The 18,891-nt window shown below is 30.4% G+C and overlaps 1 protein-coding gene across 2 annotated transcripts in view; it reads right to left on the reverse strand.

Annotated features, from left to right (window-relative positions):
• TAOK1 (TAO kinase 1) overlaps window positions 1-18,891 on the reverse strand; it is a 113,388-nt gene that overhangs the window by 37,617 nt on the left and 56,880 nt on the right. For both annotated transcript variants that reach the window (XM_010978947.3, XM_031468452.2), the window contains 7 exons: window positions 16,238-16,339; window positions 14,697-14,742; window positions 14,041-14,137; window positions 11,928-12,041; window positions 9,199-9,290; window positions 2,594-2,687; window positions 875-956 (listed from right to left, as the gene is read on the reverse strand). In XM_010978947.3, coding sequence (XP_010977249.1) covers window positions 875-956; window positions 2,594-2,687; window positions 9,199-9,290; window positions 11,928-12,041; window positions 14,041-14,137; window positions 14,697-14,742; window positions 16,238-16,339 — 627 coding nt within the window. The remainder of the gene's footprint in view (window positions 1-874; window positions 957-2,593; window positions 2,688-9,198; window positions 9,291-11,927; window positions 12,042-14,040; window positions 14,138-14,696; window positions 14,743-16,237; window positions 16,340-18,891) is intronic.

Raw genomic sequence — 18,891 nt, forward strand, 5'->3', positions numbered from 1 at the left:
AATGTATGTTAAGATTCTTTCAATTTCTTTGTATCTTTAATTGACATGTCAGTGAAAATGAAGTGAATCACTCTGAAATTCTAAAATATTCATGTAAAAATAGTCTACTTAAATCTTATAGTGAAAAATCAACAAGATTCTTTAGGATCACAAAGAGACAGAATCAAATTCTACTTACTACTGCTTTATCTAGATGTTTTAAGAACTATATTAAGTTTAACAATACTATTATTGCTATTAATAAGACAGTCAAGTGCCAAATGAAATAATAAACTTTTGAGAAAAGGAAGCATATACCAATCATGTATTTAAATTAGGCAACCAAACCTAGTGAAAACTGAATAGAATTTACCCCATTTTACAAATATTTTCATTGCTAAGTTAAAAAATGCATTTCCAAAAAGGAAACAAAAATACGATATCCATTTTAGCAGTTTCTTTAAAAATCTTTTCTTCAACAATATTTATGTAAATATATTACAGTCATTTCTCTTTCTTTCATATTATTTTAATATAGGACAGAAAATAGATAAAATATGGTAGACATAGAAATTAGATCCAAAGTTAAACTATGTTTTACCAACTTTGAAATAAGACATTGTGCTATGTGAATTAAAATCTGTAATTGTAACTCATGAATATATTCTTGCACATATAAAAATTTAGCCATTTGGTACTATTTTGATTATTTAACTATACATTCAATTTTGAAAAAATAAATGAAAAATTTAGGATCTAAGAAAAGTTCCAAGGGAGAATAGTATATAAAATTAGTATTTTACTAAAAACTAGAACATACTTAATACTGATTCAGAGTAATACACATTCTTTAAAATAATTCCTTAGGGGTAGAAAACAGCATAATTGAACTGACCTTTAAAAGTTCCTCTGATGTAGGGCGATCTTGAGGGATTTTCTGGAGGCAAGAATCTACAAAGTTGCGAAAATAATCAGACCTATTGTAAAGGAAAGTATCATGTGAACATATTGCTATTTCCTTTAAAAATATATCTACAAAATAAGGCATGGGCCTACTGGTGGGAGGGGGGATGGAAAAGAAATGATTTAAAAAAAAAGCAGATACAATATACTGTATATTTCACATTATCTAAAGCAACCAATGAATTTTTACCATTTTCCAAAGATAAATTTGCATAGATTATTTTAAAATCCTGCTCCCACATATTTAAATATCACAACTCATTCTACAGTGAGGCAAAATTAGAAAAGCCAATCTTATTCTTTTTTGTAGCTGAATCTAAGGTAACATTCTTATCAATTTTTTTTTTCCTTTTCTCTAAGCCACCTCCTTTTCTTCTTTGCCCCTTGGATCATCTTCTGTATTAGCATGATTCAGAACATCGCTCTATTTGCTTTCGAGGGAGCATTTTTTTATACCTAAGTATCTGGTGTCCTTGAGTAAATGGATAAATTTCCATTAAACCCAGAAAACCAATTAAGATATTTTTAAACCACATTAGAAATCTGCAACACATTATTATTATATAGTGTTATTAATGAGAGTTCAGTGAGTAAGGCAGTAAGTAATAATTACTCCATCAATGTTTGTCTTCAATATTCAAGTAAGATTTTAAGTTCCTTGTAGGCAAGAAAGGAATTTTTTTGAACCCCCAAAGTATCAAACAGTGCGAAGACAGTCTGTGTTCAGTGTATTTAATACTTATATGTACGATAATCCCAAACTCTGTGCCAAAAGATTCCTTCTATGTGTATCTACATAAGTACTAAGATCTGTGAACATGCCTTAACTATGTAATCTCAAAAAAATGGGTGTCGGGGTATAGCTCAGTGGCAGAGTACATGCTTAGCATGCATGAGGTCCTGGGTTCAATACCCAGTATTAAAAAAAAAAAAAAGTATTGCTAATTTATGTGTTTACTTTTGAATTTTAAAATATTTATTAAATATGTTAGATATTTCTCTAGAATTTTTCAAATGCTAGGCACTCCTGAGGAATTAATTTCCCACTAAAATTTTCTAACACTGATAAAAATCTTGGCTTTCAAAACTGTCAATCTATTCTCCATAAACTTTTTACATGAATGAACTTAATTTTATTAAATCAAGGAAACACTGAGAGAAAAACATCAGAGAATTCTGAATAATAAATACCATAATAATTAGAATGATTCCAAAATTATGAATTATCTGGTAATTCTGATAAATCAAACTATTTATCTTTGTTTTATACCATATAAAATTAAACCATTCCTCAATTAAAATACAGGCTGTGACAATCTATATTTTAGTTATAAAATATTAATGTTTAAGTCATGCTATTTATTATATAATCAGGTTACATGTGTTCCTAACGTTCAAAAAAATAAATAAAACTATAAATTTTTGTAAAAAGCAAATACTTCTTGCTTCCATGTGGCATCATCTATCCTTTATTTTGGAACTGAGTTACACATATGCTAAAAGCAGACAAAATAGGGTGAACATGATAGAACCTATTTTAATATCTTTTCCGGTAATACATTTTACTCGAAATGAAATCACTTTTGATAACATTATGAAAAAGCATTTAATTTATACAATTCTGAGTAATGTATCTCTTAGCAATACTCACCATTCATTAGACTGTAATGTAGGGGATTCATTTTGAGCTATGTGATATAAGGCACTCATTGCATTCATATTAAATAAAGGAGGCTTCCTTTCCGCTGTAAAAGAAACAAAACTTCCCTGTTAAAACATGTACCTATTATACAGGGACACACAAGTATTGTTAATTTTTTTTTAAATTTTATTTTGAAATAATTTCAAACTTAGCAAAAAAATTGCAAGTAGAGTTCAAAGAACATTTTCAAGCGAGTCAATGTAAATTGATGACCTGATGCCCTACTATTTCTAAATACCATAGTGTATATTTCCTAGAACATATTCTACTAAAGAACCGTAATATATCCATTAAGTCAGGCCATTAATATTGATACATGACCATTATCTAATCCTCAAACCCCAATGAAGTTTCAATCAAATGTCCCAATAATGTCTTCTGTAGCAAAAGTGTCCTTTGATCATTTGCATCCTTTAAGGAAATTGTCCATTTTATCTAAGTTGTTAAACTCACTAACATAAAATTGTTCGTATTTCCCTTTAATCCTTTAATATCTATAAAATCTATAGTGACATAGCCTCTTATTCCTGAAACTTGTAATCTGTATCTTTTTTCATCAATTTGACTAGAGGTTTATCCATTTTATTAATTTTCTCAAAGATTGTTTTTGTTTCATTGATTTTCTCTATTGTTTTCCTGCTTTAACTGATTTCTGCTTTGATATTTTTATTCTTTCTTCTGCTTATTTTGGATTGAATTTTCTCTTCTTTTTCCAGTCTCCTAAGGTGACAGCTGACGTCATGACTTTGACAATTTTGAAGTACATAAGACTTGAATGTCCCTCTCTTTGGGTTTGTGCTAATGATTAAACTTGGGTTATGTAACTTTGGCAGGAATATCATACAAGTAAATTTTTCTCATTGTATTCTATGAGATGATGCATGACTTCAAAAGGTTCCATTACTGATAGGGTTCACTTTGATCACTTAAGGCGGTGTCTGCCAGACTTCTTCACAGTAGTTTCTCTTTTTTCTTTTGTAATTAATAAATATTGTGTGAGAAGGTAGTTTAAGTCTATATAAATATCCTGTTTTTCATAAAACTTTCATTTTACTCTCTTATTGTATGGACTTGTAGATTTCTATTTTATTTAATAAGTTATAATTTGCCACTATCATTTATTTTGACTCAAATTGGTTCAAATTGCCTCACTTGATCAGGAAGAACTTTTTTATGACAGCTCTGTCTTTCTGACATGGCCCCATTATTTCTTGATCACTTCCTTGCTTTCTGGCACACTAAAATGTTCTAGGCTCATCTTGTACTTTCCCTACTCAAGGTGCTATGGCAATAGGTTTGCTCACTGTTACTACTGACGTGTCACTGTTCTTACATCCTCTCAGTGGACAGTTACAAAATACATACATGTATACAATATATTTATATACATACATGCACATTAAACATCTGTGTTTACTGAAAACAACTGAGTTCACTATAGTATTGCAAATCCAATCCAATACCATAGTATTTATTCTAGCTTTTATTCTCTTTCCATTATTTGTAGCACCCTTTTTGACAATGAAAAACCTCACTCTCATTATCCTTAATATATTTTCTTATTTGATAAATTCCCCCTGTATGCAATCAGTTGATTTTTCTGTATGATGTTAAGATTTTCATTCTTTTGCATGTGGTTGTTCAGTTTTCCCAACACCATTTATTGAGAAGACTATACTTTCCACATAATATATTCTTGCTCCTTTGTTGTAAATTAATTGACCATATATTTACATGTGGTTTTATTTCTGGGCTCTCTATTCTGTTCCAGTGATCTTCTGATTTATGGTAATAATATACTGTTTTGATTACTCCAGGTTTTCCAATATAGTTTGAAAACAGGAAGCATGATACCTCTAGCTTTGTTCTTTTTTCTCAAGACTGCTTTGGCTGTTCAAGGTCTTTCATAGTTCTATACAAATTTTAGGATTGTTCATACTATTTCTGTGAAAAATGTCATTGGATTTTGATGGGGATGGCACTGAATCTGTAGATTGCTTTGGGTAGTGAGGACATTTTAACAATATTCATTCTTCCAATCCATGAGCACAAAATATCTTCCCATTTATTTGTATCCTTTTCAATTTCTTTTATCACAGTCTCAGAGTTTTCAGTGTATAGGTCTTTTACCTTCTTGGTTAAATTTATTCCCAGGTATTTTACTCTTTTTGATGTGATTGTAAATGAGAATGTTTTCTTTATTTTTCTTTCTTATAGTTTGTTATTATTGTACAGAAATACAACTAATTTTTGTATACTGACTTTGTATCATGTAACTTTACTGAATTTGTTTATTAGTTCTAACAGTTCGTTGTGAAGTCTTTAGGGATTTCTGTGTATAATACCATGACATCGACAAATAGTGACAGTTTTATTCCTTCCTTTTTGATTTGGATGCCTTTTATTTCCTTTTCTCGACTAATTGGACTTCTAATACTATGCTGAATAAAAGTAGCAAGAGTGGCCAACCTTGTCTTATTCCTGACTTCAGAAGAATAGCTTTTAGCTTTTAATTGTTGATTATGATGTTAGCTTTGGGCTTGTCATATATGTTGAGGTATGTTCCCTCTGTACGCACTTTGTTGAGAGTTTTTATCATAAATGGATGTTGAATTTTGTCAAAAGCTTTTTCTGTATCTGTTGAGATGATCACATGATTTTTATCCTTCATTTTCTTAATGTGGATGATCACACCAATTATGGATTTCCACCATCCTTGCATCTTTGGAATAAATCCCATTTGATCATAATGTATGGTCCTTTTAATGTGTTACTGAATTTAGTTTGTTGATATTTTGTTGAGGATTTTGCATCTATGTTCATCACATATATTGGCCTATAATTTTCTTCCCTTGTCATGTCCTTATCTGATTTTGATATCAGTGTTAATGCTGGCCTTGTAAAATGGGAAGTGTTTCCTCTTCTGTTTTTTGGAAAGGTTTGAGAAGAATTGGTATTAATTCTTCTTTAAATGTTTGGTAGAATTCACTAGTGAAGCCACTGGGTCCTGAACTTCTGTCTGTTGGGAGGTTTTTGATTACTGATTCAATCTCCTTACTAATAATCAGTCTGTTTAGATTTTCTATTTCTTCATGATTCAGTCTTGGTATGGTCTGTTTCTAGGAATTCATCCATTTCTGTTAGGTTGTCCAATTTGTTGATGTATAATTGTTCATAGTAGTCTCTTATAATTCTTTGGGTATTTCTGTGGTATCAGATATAATACCTTCTTTTTCATTTCTTAGAGTTCTCTTTTTGCATGGAAAGACTAGCTAAAAGTTTGTCTATTTTGTTCATCTTAAAAAAAAGCTCTTAGTTTCATTGTTCTTTTCTATTGTCTTTTTAATCTCTAATTCACTTATTTCTGCTCTGATCTTTGTTATTGCCTTCCTTCTACTAACTTGAGGCTTAGTTTGTTCTTCTTTTACTAATTCCTCAAGGTGTAAAGTTAGGTTGCTTATTTGAGATTGTTTTCATTTTTAAATGTAGGCATTTATCACTATGATTTTCCCTCTTAGGACTGCTTTTGCTGCATCCCATATGTTTAGTATGTTGTATTTCTATTTTCATTTGTCTTGAGATTTTTTTTTAGTATTTTAAAAATTTCTTCTTTGACCAATTCATTATTCAGTAGCACACCATTTAATCTCCATATATTTGTGAATATTCCAGTTTTCTTTTTATAATTGATTTTAAATTGTATATGATTGTGTCAGAAAAGAAGCCTGAAATGATTTTAATCTTAAATTAAGACTTGTTTTGTGGCCTAACATAAGATCTATCCGAGAGAATACTCCATATGTACTTAAGAAAGATGTACATTCTGTTGCTTTGGGATGAAATGCTCTGTGTGCATCTGTTAAGTACACTTGGTCTAATGTGTCATTTCAGGACAATGCTGTGTATGGACTTTTCTGTCTGGATGAATGTGGGGTATTGAAATCCTCTACTATTATTGTATTGTTGTCAATTTCTCCCTCTAGGTCTGTTAATATTGTTTTATGTATTTAAGTTTTCCTATGTTGGGTACATAAATATTTACTAATGTTATGTCCTCTTGTTGGACTGACCTATTTATTATTATGTACCACCCTTCTTTGTCTATTACAGTCTTTGTTTTAAAGTCTATTTTGTATGATAATATATAGCTACCCCAGCTTTCTTTTGGTTTCCATTTACATGAAACATCTTTTTGCATTCCTCACTTACAGTCTCTGTGCGTCCTTACATCTAAAATCAGTCTCTTGTAGGCATCAAATAGATGGGTTTTGTTTTTATATCCATTCAGCTATTCCATGTCTTTTGATTGGAGAATTCAGTCCATTTACAATTAAAGTAATTATTGATAAGTATATGCATTTACTGCCATTTTGTTAATTGCTTCCTGGCTGTTTTGTAATTCTTTTGTTCCTTTCTCTTTCTCTCTTCCTTTGTGATTTGATGACTATCTTCAGTGTTATGTTTGGATTCCTTGCTCTATTTCTTTTGTGTATCTACCACAGGTTTTTGCTTTGTGGTTAACATGAGGCATATAAAAGACATATTTGTAACAGCCTATGCAAAGCATAATTGAAAAATCATGCTTCTAGACCTGTACTAAGAGGGTACCCACTAGTCACATGTGACTATTTAAATGTACACTTATTTAAATGAAATAAATTTTAAATTCAGTTCCTCAGCTGAAATGGCCACATTTCAGTACTAAAAAGACAGAAGATACAGAACATTTCTATCACTGCAGACAGTTTTATTCACTAGGGCTCCTCTAGACCTTTCCTTGGAACCTGAATCAGGCTTAAAATATAGTTCCTGATTTAGAACTTGGTAATTCAAAACATCTGTAAGTAAAAATTTTAAAAGTGACTTTGAAAGACTATTTATAAAAGTTGAAGATTCCAAATATATGCCTAAAAGTCTAGGAATTTCTTTAAACATCTCACTCATTTGAAATTATCCAAACTCAGTCACATCTTCTAAAGCTGCTTTATGATAAAAACTCTCACTGTGAAGTAATTCTATTTTATGAACTATAATTAAAAGAAGTTAGAAGGTCTTGAAATACAAGCCATTTCACAGAAACTGCAGAATTTAGACAGGTATCTTTCTGAGCAGCAATTAGCCAATGAACACTTTCTAATCAAATAAATATTAAAATATATCAGTGATATCTAACAGAACCATTAACACAACTTCACTATCACGAAGGGGCATCATTCATGCATCCACCAGCATAAGAATGTAAAAATATACCATGAGCAGAATTTATTAACTAGCTTTTTAATATTTATACTCAAGTTTCTTAAGAAATTAACTAGGGCCTACCAAGAGGAAGAACAGAATTTAAGACACTTAAAGACATTTTCAAATGGAAGAAACATTTCACAAATCTCAAACTGAGATCAAGAAATCAGAGGAAAATGGCATTATGGTAATCTCTAAATCTTTGTTTGCTGCTGTTGTCCATGTTGTCCAACTTTAAAATAAATACAATGGTACAGAGCTTGAAGGGAACAGTTTATGTACAATTTCCAACAAAAGTAATCACATTTAAAGATAACATTATTTTGGAAAAATATTAGACTGCAAGGTAGACACAGTCTGGTTATAATAGAAATTTTTTTTTTATAATGGAAATTTTAATATTCATTTACGTGTAATAATAAGCAAGCCTTTACTTTTATTTTACCTCAATTTCCCTATCTACTTGTTTTAGGAAACTACTGACAAACCCAAGTTCACAGCAATTTGTTAAAATTACACACAGATTTTACATTTAATGTGTTACTTTCAATCCTTGGTCATTTCTAGAATGGGTCAATTAAATATCCTTGGTTTAAAATAAAGTTTAATGGAATGTTCTTATAAGAAGGAAAAAGGAAAAGATACTGAGCTGGTTGGGGAAAGCTTGGGAGACCAAAAGCAAGAAGACAGCCATCATCTTCAATTACAGTGACTGTTCAATTACTGACCTAGCTCACTTACATTGGGAATGTTACCAAAATTATGATGGTCCATTGCTTAAGCACAGTTTCATTTATGGGCAACAGAAAAAAATGTGTGCATAAAATCAAACTGCTACAATATATATGAAGCCTGATATTTAATTCTCATATCTAACTCAAAAGTAGTTAGCATCCTAGGTAAAGGCAGGTAATTCATGAGTGCTTTAGAGACCTTCTATAGATGGCAAATCTAGTAATCATACACATATCCTAGATGTTTAACAAATATTCATTAATATTAGACAGATACCTCAAACTTAATAACACTGTGGAAATTATTTTATACCTAATTTAACAGAGCAAATATAATATACCTAAATATATAAATATATATATATATATATATATATATATATATATATATATATATATATATATATATATATATATATATATATATATAAATTTACCATATAACCAAAGTAAAAACTTTGATAGATTTATTGCTCCCCTGAGTAACTAACGCAGAAAATAAAAAGCTGTAATTTGGTCCAGAAATTGAGGTAAAACACTGTTCAAAACTTACTACATAGTAATAAAGAACATTCTTACCTAGTTCAATGCATGTAATTCCAAGAGACCATACATCTACTTTGCCATCATACTGTCCTTCGTCCATGGCTAAAATTACTTCTGGGGCCATCCTAAAAAAATGTCATTTAAATTAAAGTGAAAAAAAAAAAAAGGTATGCTATTCTTTAAAAATGTTATGACCTTCTACATGGAAAATAGCTGGGAAAATTCTAGACAATACATCTGCACATAAGAATTTTTATAATGTGAAATAAATGCATTACAGGTTGTAAGATAAATATTTACCATTGCATATACAGTGTGACACTCATAATCTATCATGATTATCTAACAGCATCCTAAAGGAAGGATGCCCTAGAGCAAGGTTGTATTCTGCACCTGTTCAAGTTTACAGATTCTAATATTGTACATCCTTCAGGCTGATGATTCTCAAACATACTGGTCTCAGGATCCCATTACAAAAATCTAATTTTTGCTTAAAAGATTGAATTTTATCATTGACACTGAATACCATTCATTGTTTTCCTTGAAATGACAAACTCACTCCTTTGTTTCAGAAAATATGTTCCACAATATCCAATGCTGAATAACCACAGTCTGTCAGTCTTTTTTTCAAAAAAGAATAGTGTTCCATGATAAAAATGGCTGGGGCAGCTCACAGCTAAAACAATCACACAATTATCAACTTTATGGGTACCTTGGTTATAAAATAAAACACTAATTCATGTCTTCAACTAGAGTCTAATGTTCTTGATGGTACTTTACCTTTTACTTCATTTGTATTTGGAGTTAAACACTGTGTAACTGTTCTACGTATCTGTGTTTATATAAGTATATAAAATATTTTATATTATAATATATTATTTTATAATTATAATATAATTATGTTATAAATAATATACAATAAATATAATTAATCAATTAATAATATATTAATATGTAAATATAATTATATAATTATTACATAATATAATATTACCAACAGGCAGCAGTGTGTGTGTGTGTGTGTGTGCAAGTGCCCATGTTCGTGTAAAGACATATAAATATGAACTTAGTTCCTGTGTTCCAAGTATACCATATACAAATTAACAAATGCATAAACTTTCAATTCTCAATAGCACAGTGTTTCCAATGTGTTCTTTATGGTGTTGAACTAAGTTTGGGAAATCACCAAATTAAGCAAAATTAAACAATTTGTTTTTTGCTGCAAAATTTTTGAGGGCCTTTTTAATATCTAATACTCATCACTAATGTCTAAAGATCAGACACACTAAAAAATATTATTCACTCACAGAACCCTTTTTCATAGAGGGGAAAGAACTATGTAAACTAGGGTTTCACATAAGAAATTCTTGGTCATCTAGAGCAGTGGTCTTCAAATTTTTTTAATTAATTTATCTTCAATGAATTTACAAAAATTATGTATTCCCTGTACACTTTTGAGCTGATGTGTAAATTTAATAAATTCAATAGTCACAAAGGATATAATGCATAGTGTGTGTGTATATAGATACACATACACACACTGTATACTGTATATGTGCTTTAAAGAAATTTAAAACTTGGAGTTGCAGAATTAGTTCACTCAATTTATTAAAAACACTGCCATATAATCTAATTAGCAAATCCAGTCTTCATGGTCATACCAACTGTCAAATTAGAGTCACTTTCTGTCAGAGTAGTCGGAATTCATTTTTCAATGCAAATAACATGCTAATGTGTCCCCATGACAACCATCTCAGTTATGAATTGTACACTAGAAAAAAAGAAAAGAGGGAAGATAATTGGATAAAGAAAAAGCAAGGCATAAAAGGAATGGAAGAGACATAATGGGAAAAGTGAAGTCCTTGGACTTGCCAAGAGTTTGTATCCTGACTCTTCAATATTTCTGATGCTATATATTCTTAAATTGTCCTTCCGGCAGTGCTTTCAGTCTTTTATATCCCAGAGCAAAGCATCATTCTAATATTTAGGGTGGGTTAGAAGACTTTTTTATGAAGCATGAGAAGGGAGATTTGAAAGGCAGGTGGGAAAGAAGATGTAGTAGACCTAAGACACCACTCTCAGCATAGAGAGAAAGAAGACACATTTCAAAGTTGAAGATTTGGAAAATTATCCCCTTTAAACTTGTGACATTAATAACGAATGATGTATGGAAACAATTAGATGATGTCTAGAATCTGTTTCAAAATAACTGATGGGGGAGAGGAACAGAGGGAGAAGAGTGAGTGCACAGGGCAGGATTGGCCATGGGGATAATGTTGCTGGGCTAAGTGATTGGTATGGAAGGCTTCATTATACTTTTGACTAGTTTTATGTACATTTTAAATTCTCCATAATAAAAGCCAAAAACAAAATAATACAAAAACTCCAATCAACTACCAGTTTTCAGGTACTTTAAGCCTGAAGATCAATGACAAATAGTAACTATAAATCTAAAGAAAACACACAAACTTCCACTTAGCATTTCTATTTTCTTCCAACTTGAATTTTTATTGAATGCTTTCACTCTCACACCCCATATATGATGCAGATAATAAGAAGGAAAATGTAGGAGGAACAAATTAAAAAACGGGCTGTACAAGGAGCACTCCGAATCTATATTTGAAACTAACTGTAATGCTTAAAGTTAAAATGTCCAAAATAGCATTATATTTCTAGGAAAAAGATAAAACATCTTAAAAAAGGACAATCACACACTGCTTATTTTAATTATGAGGATCAAATCCAGATAGGATTATTCTTACCAATATGGCGTTCCCACGAAAGAATTGGCAGGCGATGCCATGGAAGCAGATCCAAAGTCAGCAAGTTTAACCTGGCCTGGTTCTGTCAGTAGGATATTTCCTGCTTTGATATCTCTGAGTGTAAGAAATACCGAAAATTATTTCTTTCCTTCAATAGATTGTGTAGGAAAACGGTAAAAATTTAAAAAAAGTTTGTAAGATACGGAAGGAAAAATAAAAATAATTGAGTCTTAGGATAATCTCTCATTGGGACGAGAATTAACATTCAAGTTAGAAAACAAAAAATACAGAATTCATATACAGTAACAATTTTCTAAAAGAGAAGACAAAATAGCAGTAAACACAAAAGACAAAATAAGGTAATTGGAGTGTATAGCCTATATCTGAGTTCCTGTTTATTGGTACAAATAATGGTTTAAAAATTAAATTTAAATAGTTGACCATTCCTTCATAATTGTAAGATTTCTGAGTCCCTCACTTAATGTTAAAAAAAGAAGAGTTTCACGCCCCTAGTTTAAAAAAAAGATTATTCAAATAATTTCCAAACTTTAGCATAGTTTTCCTAATTAAACAGGAAATGAAAACTGAAACATATGGATGCTGTAATATCAATGATTCCAGAAAATTATGGATATTTATATAATGGGGTTGTATGTCCAATGGGCACCATAACATACACTTAAATTTTCAAAAAACAAAACAAAAACAAAAAACTAAGTTCTCAAGCACTTTCAATTCTTACTATAGTATTTGTTGTAATGGATATAATACTAAATTAATCTATTTTCCTTCTATTTGTTTTTTAAAAATGAAGAAGTACTTTGAAATTGAGAAGACCCTGGTCCTAATTCTGAATCTTCCATTCACTTATTTCTAGTATGTGGATGGATTTCTTTTGGACATTACCATCCTGTGTGCGTGTGTGACTAAGCAAAAAAATAAATAACCCATTAACTCACAACTGACTCTCCTATATAGTTTAATATGTATTGCCTGATTCACATATATATATAAAATTTTAAAATGCTAATTTTCTTCTCAAACAGGCAAAATCAATACCAGTGCTAAAAATCTATTACAGAATGGCTTAATTAAAGTTACTATTCATTATCAAGGATCAACAAAGATTAATACTTAAAAGCATAAAGAGTCTTAAGTAGCTTTTACTTATCCACATGATGGAATCAATGTAATAAATCTGGTATTATCAGTTACCAGGAAGACAGAAGATTTAAGAATTTCTAGTTCAAATCTATCTGGCTTTGTAAACTTCAGGAAATTAGTCACAAATTGGGGCATTAGTTTCTTCATCAGTAAAATTAAAAAAGTAAAACTACATAATCCTTAATATCCTTTCCACTCCCCCAATTACATGATTCTACAGTTAAATTTCTACTAGAAATCTGTAAGTGCACATACAGGCATGCCTCAGAGATATTGTGGATTCAGTTCCAGACCACCCTAATAAAGGGAGTATCGCAATAAAGCGAGCCATACAAATTTTTTGATTTCTCAGTGCATATAAAAGTTACATTTACACTATACTGTAGGCTATAAAAGTATGCAATAGCAGCATGTCTAAACAACACCTTAATTTAAAAATATTTTACTGCTAAAAAAATCCCTAAACAACCACAATGGTAACATCAAAGATCACTGATCTCAGATTGCCATAACAAGCAGAATGACGAGAAAGGTTGAAATATTGTGAGATTAACCAAATTGTGAAAGAAACACAAAGTTAGTAATGCTGCTGGAAAAATGGCACCAAAAGATTTGCTTGACATAGGGTTGCCACAAGCCTTCAATTTATAAAAAAACAAGGTATCTGCAAAGTTCAATAAAGCAAAGCACAATAAAATGAGGTATGCCTGTCCTTCAGAAAGCCCAGCAGCACATGTAGACAAAGATAAAAATTATCCTCAACAAAGAGATCAAGTGTACTAGAATGTTCTTTTTAACGCGGACAATCTAAAAAATAGGGGTTTATAACATTCTGAAATGTTCTTATTTGGCTATAACCAACAAAAATTCCAGGGTTAATAAGTTCCACGGTTGATAAATGCAACAAGTCATTTGCTTGTTAACACATAATAATTCTCAAAGCGCTTACCTATGGATCATGGTATGAGAATGTAAGTAGGCTAATCCTTGGAGAGCACCATGTGTAATTGCTGCTATTTCCACTTCTTGTAATGGCTTTTTGTGAACTTAAAATAAAAAAGTTATTTGAAAATAATTATTATATAGAACATTTTTGTTTAAAAAAATACATCTTTAATGTATGGGGCAATTTTCAAGACAAGAAGACATTTGCTTCCCAAGATAATAAAACAAGTCTATTGAACTTTATAACTAGTATACAGTTGTCCCTAGCTGTTACAGTCCACAGTCAATTTTCCTCTAAGCTAACACTAAACAATTATTCGGTGATTATAAAAACAAAAGTAACAAAAGAAAAGTTCTTCCTTTATTCTCACACACCTCCCTTCTGAACAGAAGGAACAGATCAAGCTGAATGACGAATGCAGAAAAATGCTTAAGTCATAAAGAAAGAAAAATGCTTAAGTCATAAAGAAAGAAAAATCACCTTTTTAATTCTATTACATAATATTTAATAAAGCTAGTATATACTATGCTGAGAATGTAGAAAAGGTTAAAGGTTTTTATTCTTTCTGGAAAATTTGTACATTTAAGAAATCTCTTACTGAATTCTCATTTTATTTTGCTAATACTTCTTTTTTTTCCTAATAATTAAAGGAAACCTACCTTCCAGTAAATCTGAAGCAGATCCTAAACAATATTCCATTACAAGCTATATGGAAGAAAAATCATAAAAGCATTAAAATATATTATTAAAAAGATTCTATTTGAGATAAAATAAATTCGCCAAGGAGATCAAGAAGACAGTTTGAAGTAAAACAAACCCTAGTCATCATTTACCTTAAAAAAATGAACATTTATGTATTTAGTAATTTGTTTAATGCACATATAAAGTTAAGCTAATAATATACCAATCTTTTATAATGCCAACATATAATCAATGTACAAGATATGTATTTCATATATAATTACCACTAAAATTATAAAGGAATACATATAGTCTGTTACTACTAATCTATAGTAGCAATACTGATAATTGCCAGGAAGCAGAAAACTGTTCTCTGGAACTACATATATAAAGCTTAGGTTACAGTTTAACTGTTTCTTTTAAATCAAACACAGAGCACTTCGTATGTGCCAGCTAATACATATAAATATACATATATATATGTATGTGTGTATATATGTATGTGTGTGTGTGTGTGTGTTTAATCTTCACTACCAGCTTAACAAGTAGGCCCTATTATTATCCTTATTTTAAAAAAGGAGAAATTTGAGAGACAGAGGTAATACATTCAATGTCACTGATTTTTTTGCTAACCACAGCCTCATATTTAGGAGTACCACCACCAGCAAAATTAAACTGGATAAAATGCATCAAACATTACAAATCAAAGTTTAGTATATTAAAATGATAATTATCTCTGGCTTATTAATTATTCAAAATAAGGGATCATTCCTATTTAAAGAAAATTTAGCCTTTCTCTTAAAAGATACAGTTATTATGCCTATACCACTATAGTATTACTACTCTGTCACCTCATGGTAACAATGGGGCAAAATTAATCTGCACTTCTTGTAATAAAGTGCCTCAATTCTCTACCGTTAGTATTATTCAGCCAAAGAATCACAATCAGTTCAAATTTCACCAGGATTCATCAGGACTTCACTAAGTTCTTTGTGGTTAAATAGATTACAATATATTTATGTCAAAAAGATTTTCTAACTTCCAGGGAACTATATTCAATATCTTGTAATAACCTATAATAGAAAAGACTGTGTGTATGTATAACAGAATCACTTTACTGTACACCTGAAACTAATGTAACATTGTAAATCAACTGTACTTCAATTAAAAAAAAAAAAGGAGGAATGGGGAAAAAAAGATTTGCTAATTTTCATCCTTGAGTAAGGACTGTTTCCACAATGGTTGACAAACCACTTGAAGAATGATACTACTGAAAAATGTCAGAGAACATTTTAGCAGGTACATAAAGGTCAGCTAAATCTCTGGAGTAAACTTATAAAACTTCTATTATCTCTTATTGCATAGGAGTTCTAGAAAGAGCTGCTCTTCCCCTTAGTATAAACTAACATTTCGATGTGTTTCTGCATGGCCTCACACAACCATTTGGAGACATTGTTGAAATAATAAATTCTAAATGAAAACCAACTAAAATTACAGCAAGGGGAGAGCATATACCTACCCATGCTGTGTGCTCACGTAAATAGCAGCCTTTGTATTCTATACTGTTGGGATGTTTTATTCTTTGTAGAAACTTGACTTCCTTAATAATATCCTGCCATTTCTGTAGAGAGGGGGAAAAAAAGAATACAGGAAAGAATTACAAATAACTACTTTTCCTTAGAAAGTTATGTAAGAAAAAAGTAATTACTAGATTAAGAAAGGTTACTGAGAACATACAACTTTATTGTAATATTTAGATTAAGTATTAAAGTAAAAAATTTTTTAATTATGTGCATTCAAGGTAGGTCAAATTTTAGTTTGGTAAAACTTATCATCAGTGAGTCTTACTAAAATTTTACGACCACACACCAACATGTTGATGAAAACTATATACCATATTTGGTGATTTTTCTTCAAAAGTTTAACTTCCCTTTCTTATTTGCAGCTTTTTGATGAATAATTTACATACTATAAAGTTCATCTATTGTGTTGTGGCTTACATTTTCTACTGAACGTTGAGGTTTTGTCTGCTTTCTAAATTCAGATGAAGATTTAAATCTCTAATGCACACTTTCTAAAATAAAATGCTAGTGAATAATTAGCTATTATAAGGGAAAAGTCACAGAAAAAACAAGCAGTATGAAAACATATTTCTACATATTTTACTAAGAGCCTACCTCATTGGTACCTACCAGGAAATACAGATAAACCTCTGGCCATAAGATACTGTGCAACAACCTTAGACACTTAGGCCATGTCCTATGTTTAGTTACCCTTAAGAAGCAAGCAGAGAATTCTAAAAATACAGGTCCTTGGGTTCATACCTAGAGAGTCTAGAGGCTTAACAGGTGTGGGATGGGAACTAGAAATATTTTTTGTTCTTTTTTTTTTTTTTAAGATCTACCACTGACTTGGCCCATAAATCTAAAGGCAGGGGAATTAGCATAAAAAAAAATTTTAGAAAATGTTCTGTACTAGAGTGTAAGATCATATATCTCCTATGTTATTTCAATAGCCCTCAACAATATACAGTAAAATATACTCAAAATGTTTTCTATAAAATGTACAAGATATAAAATGCTAAATTCAGAAAATGTTTTACAGCCTTTAAATTTCAAATCTGAGTATCTGGGAGGCAAAATCTCAAAACAAAAACTCTGTATTTTTCAATGTAAAAAATTTTCATGAAGGAAAAAATTCATGAAGGAGATGTGAAAAGATGATGCCCTAAATGAAACTTTCTGTTCTAAGTGTGACTAATCAAACAGACTCCAACATCGTACAAGTCTACCTATGAAAGCTAGTTCTAAAGTTGTGCTACAGAATGGCAAATAAAATAAGAGTAATCCTCCAAGAAATTGAGTTTTTTAGGTATCAAAATGATGGAAAAGTGATATAATCATAATAGTGCTACCATACTCATAGTATGATCATCACAAAAACAAGATATATCATAAAATAAAGATTCCCAAAAAAGTAGAAAATCAAAATCTTTAAAAATTAAAGACTAATCTGGCAATTTCAACTCTGGGCATATACCTAAAACTATTGAAAGCAAAGACTCAAAAAAATATATATTTGTATAACCCATGTTTATACCAGCATTATTCACAATAACCAAGGGGTAGAAGAAACCTAAGCATCATCAACAGATGAATGAATGGATAAACAAAATGTGGTGCTTCATGTACACCGCCTCCAAAGAGGAACACAAAAGGATGGAAATTCTGACACATACTGCAGCATGAACTTTGAGGACATTATGGTAAGTGTAATAAGCCAGTCACAAAAGGACAAATACTGCATGATTTCACTTACATGAGATACTTAAAGTAGTCAAATTCACAGAGACAGAAAGTAGAATAGTGATTTCCAGGGGCTGAGGGAGGAGGGAATGGGGAGTAATTGTTTAATGGGAAAAGAATTTTAGTTTTTCAAAGTGAAAAGAGTTCTGGAGGTGAATGGTGATGATGGTTGCAAAACAATGTGAATGTCTTTAATGTTACTGAACTGCATACTTAAAAATGGTTAAGATGGTAAATTCTGTAATATATATTTTTCCACAATTAAAAATAATTAAATTAAAATATTAAAGATTAACAGATCCTAGATTTTAAAAGTAGACTATTTCACAAAATAAATTTATGTACTTAAATAAAATAAATATACCGAAAAGCACTAACCACAATAGTAGTGAACTAAAATATACTCAGTGTAGTATCAATAATTTTATTTTTTGGTTTTTCAGACTAGATATATACTGCCTATTGATTAAACTTTGTTTAAAACAGTCCTTAAACAATTTCTAAACCATTAATAAAAAATTATATCCAATATAATTTACCATTAAATGCATCTTATTCTAGTTTACTTTTTTAGAAACTGATAATCTTTTTATGATAAAGATAGAGAAATATATTATACCACAGTTAAAAAAATCAAAAGCAGGGAGTACAAATTGGGAGGCTTCTGAGATGCCAGCAATATGCTATTTATAAAGCTCTAGGTGGTGCAAATTAAATGGGTAAACTGAGTTCGTAAAAGAAAATACAGAGATATACACTTAGTACTTGTAAACTTCTCTTTATGTATATTATACTTTTTTGAAAAAACTTTTTTTAACTCTCAATTAGAAATAGTATGTTTTTTTCCTAACACATCAGTAAGAATGCA

The sequence above is a fragment of the Camelus dromedarius genome, chromosome 16, assembly GCF_036321535.1.
Source record: "Camelus dromedarius isolate mCamDro1 chromosome 16, mCamDro1.pat, whole genome shotgun sequence".
NCBI classification, from domain to species: Eukaryota; Metazoa; Chordata; class Mammalia; order Artiodactyla; family Camelidae; genus Camelus; species Camelus dromedarius.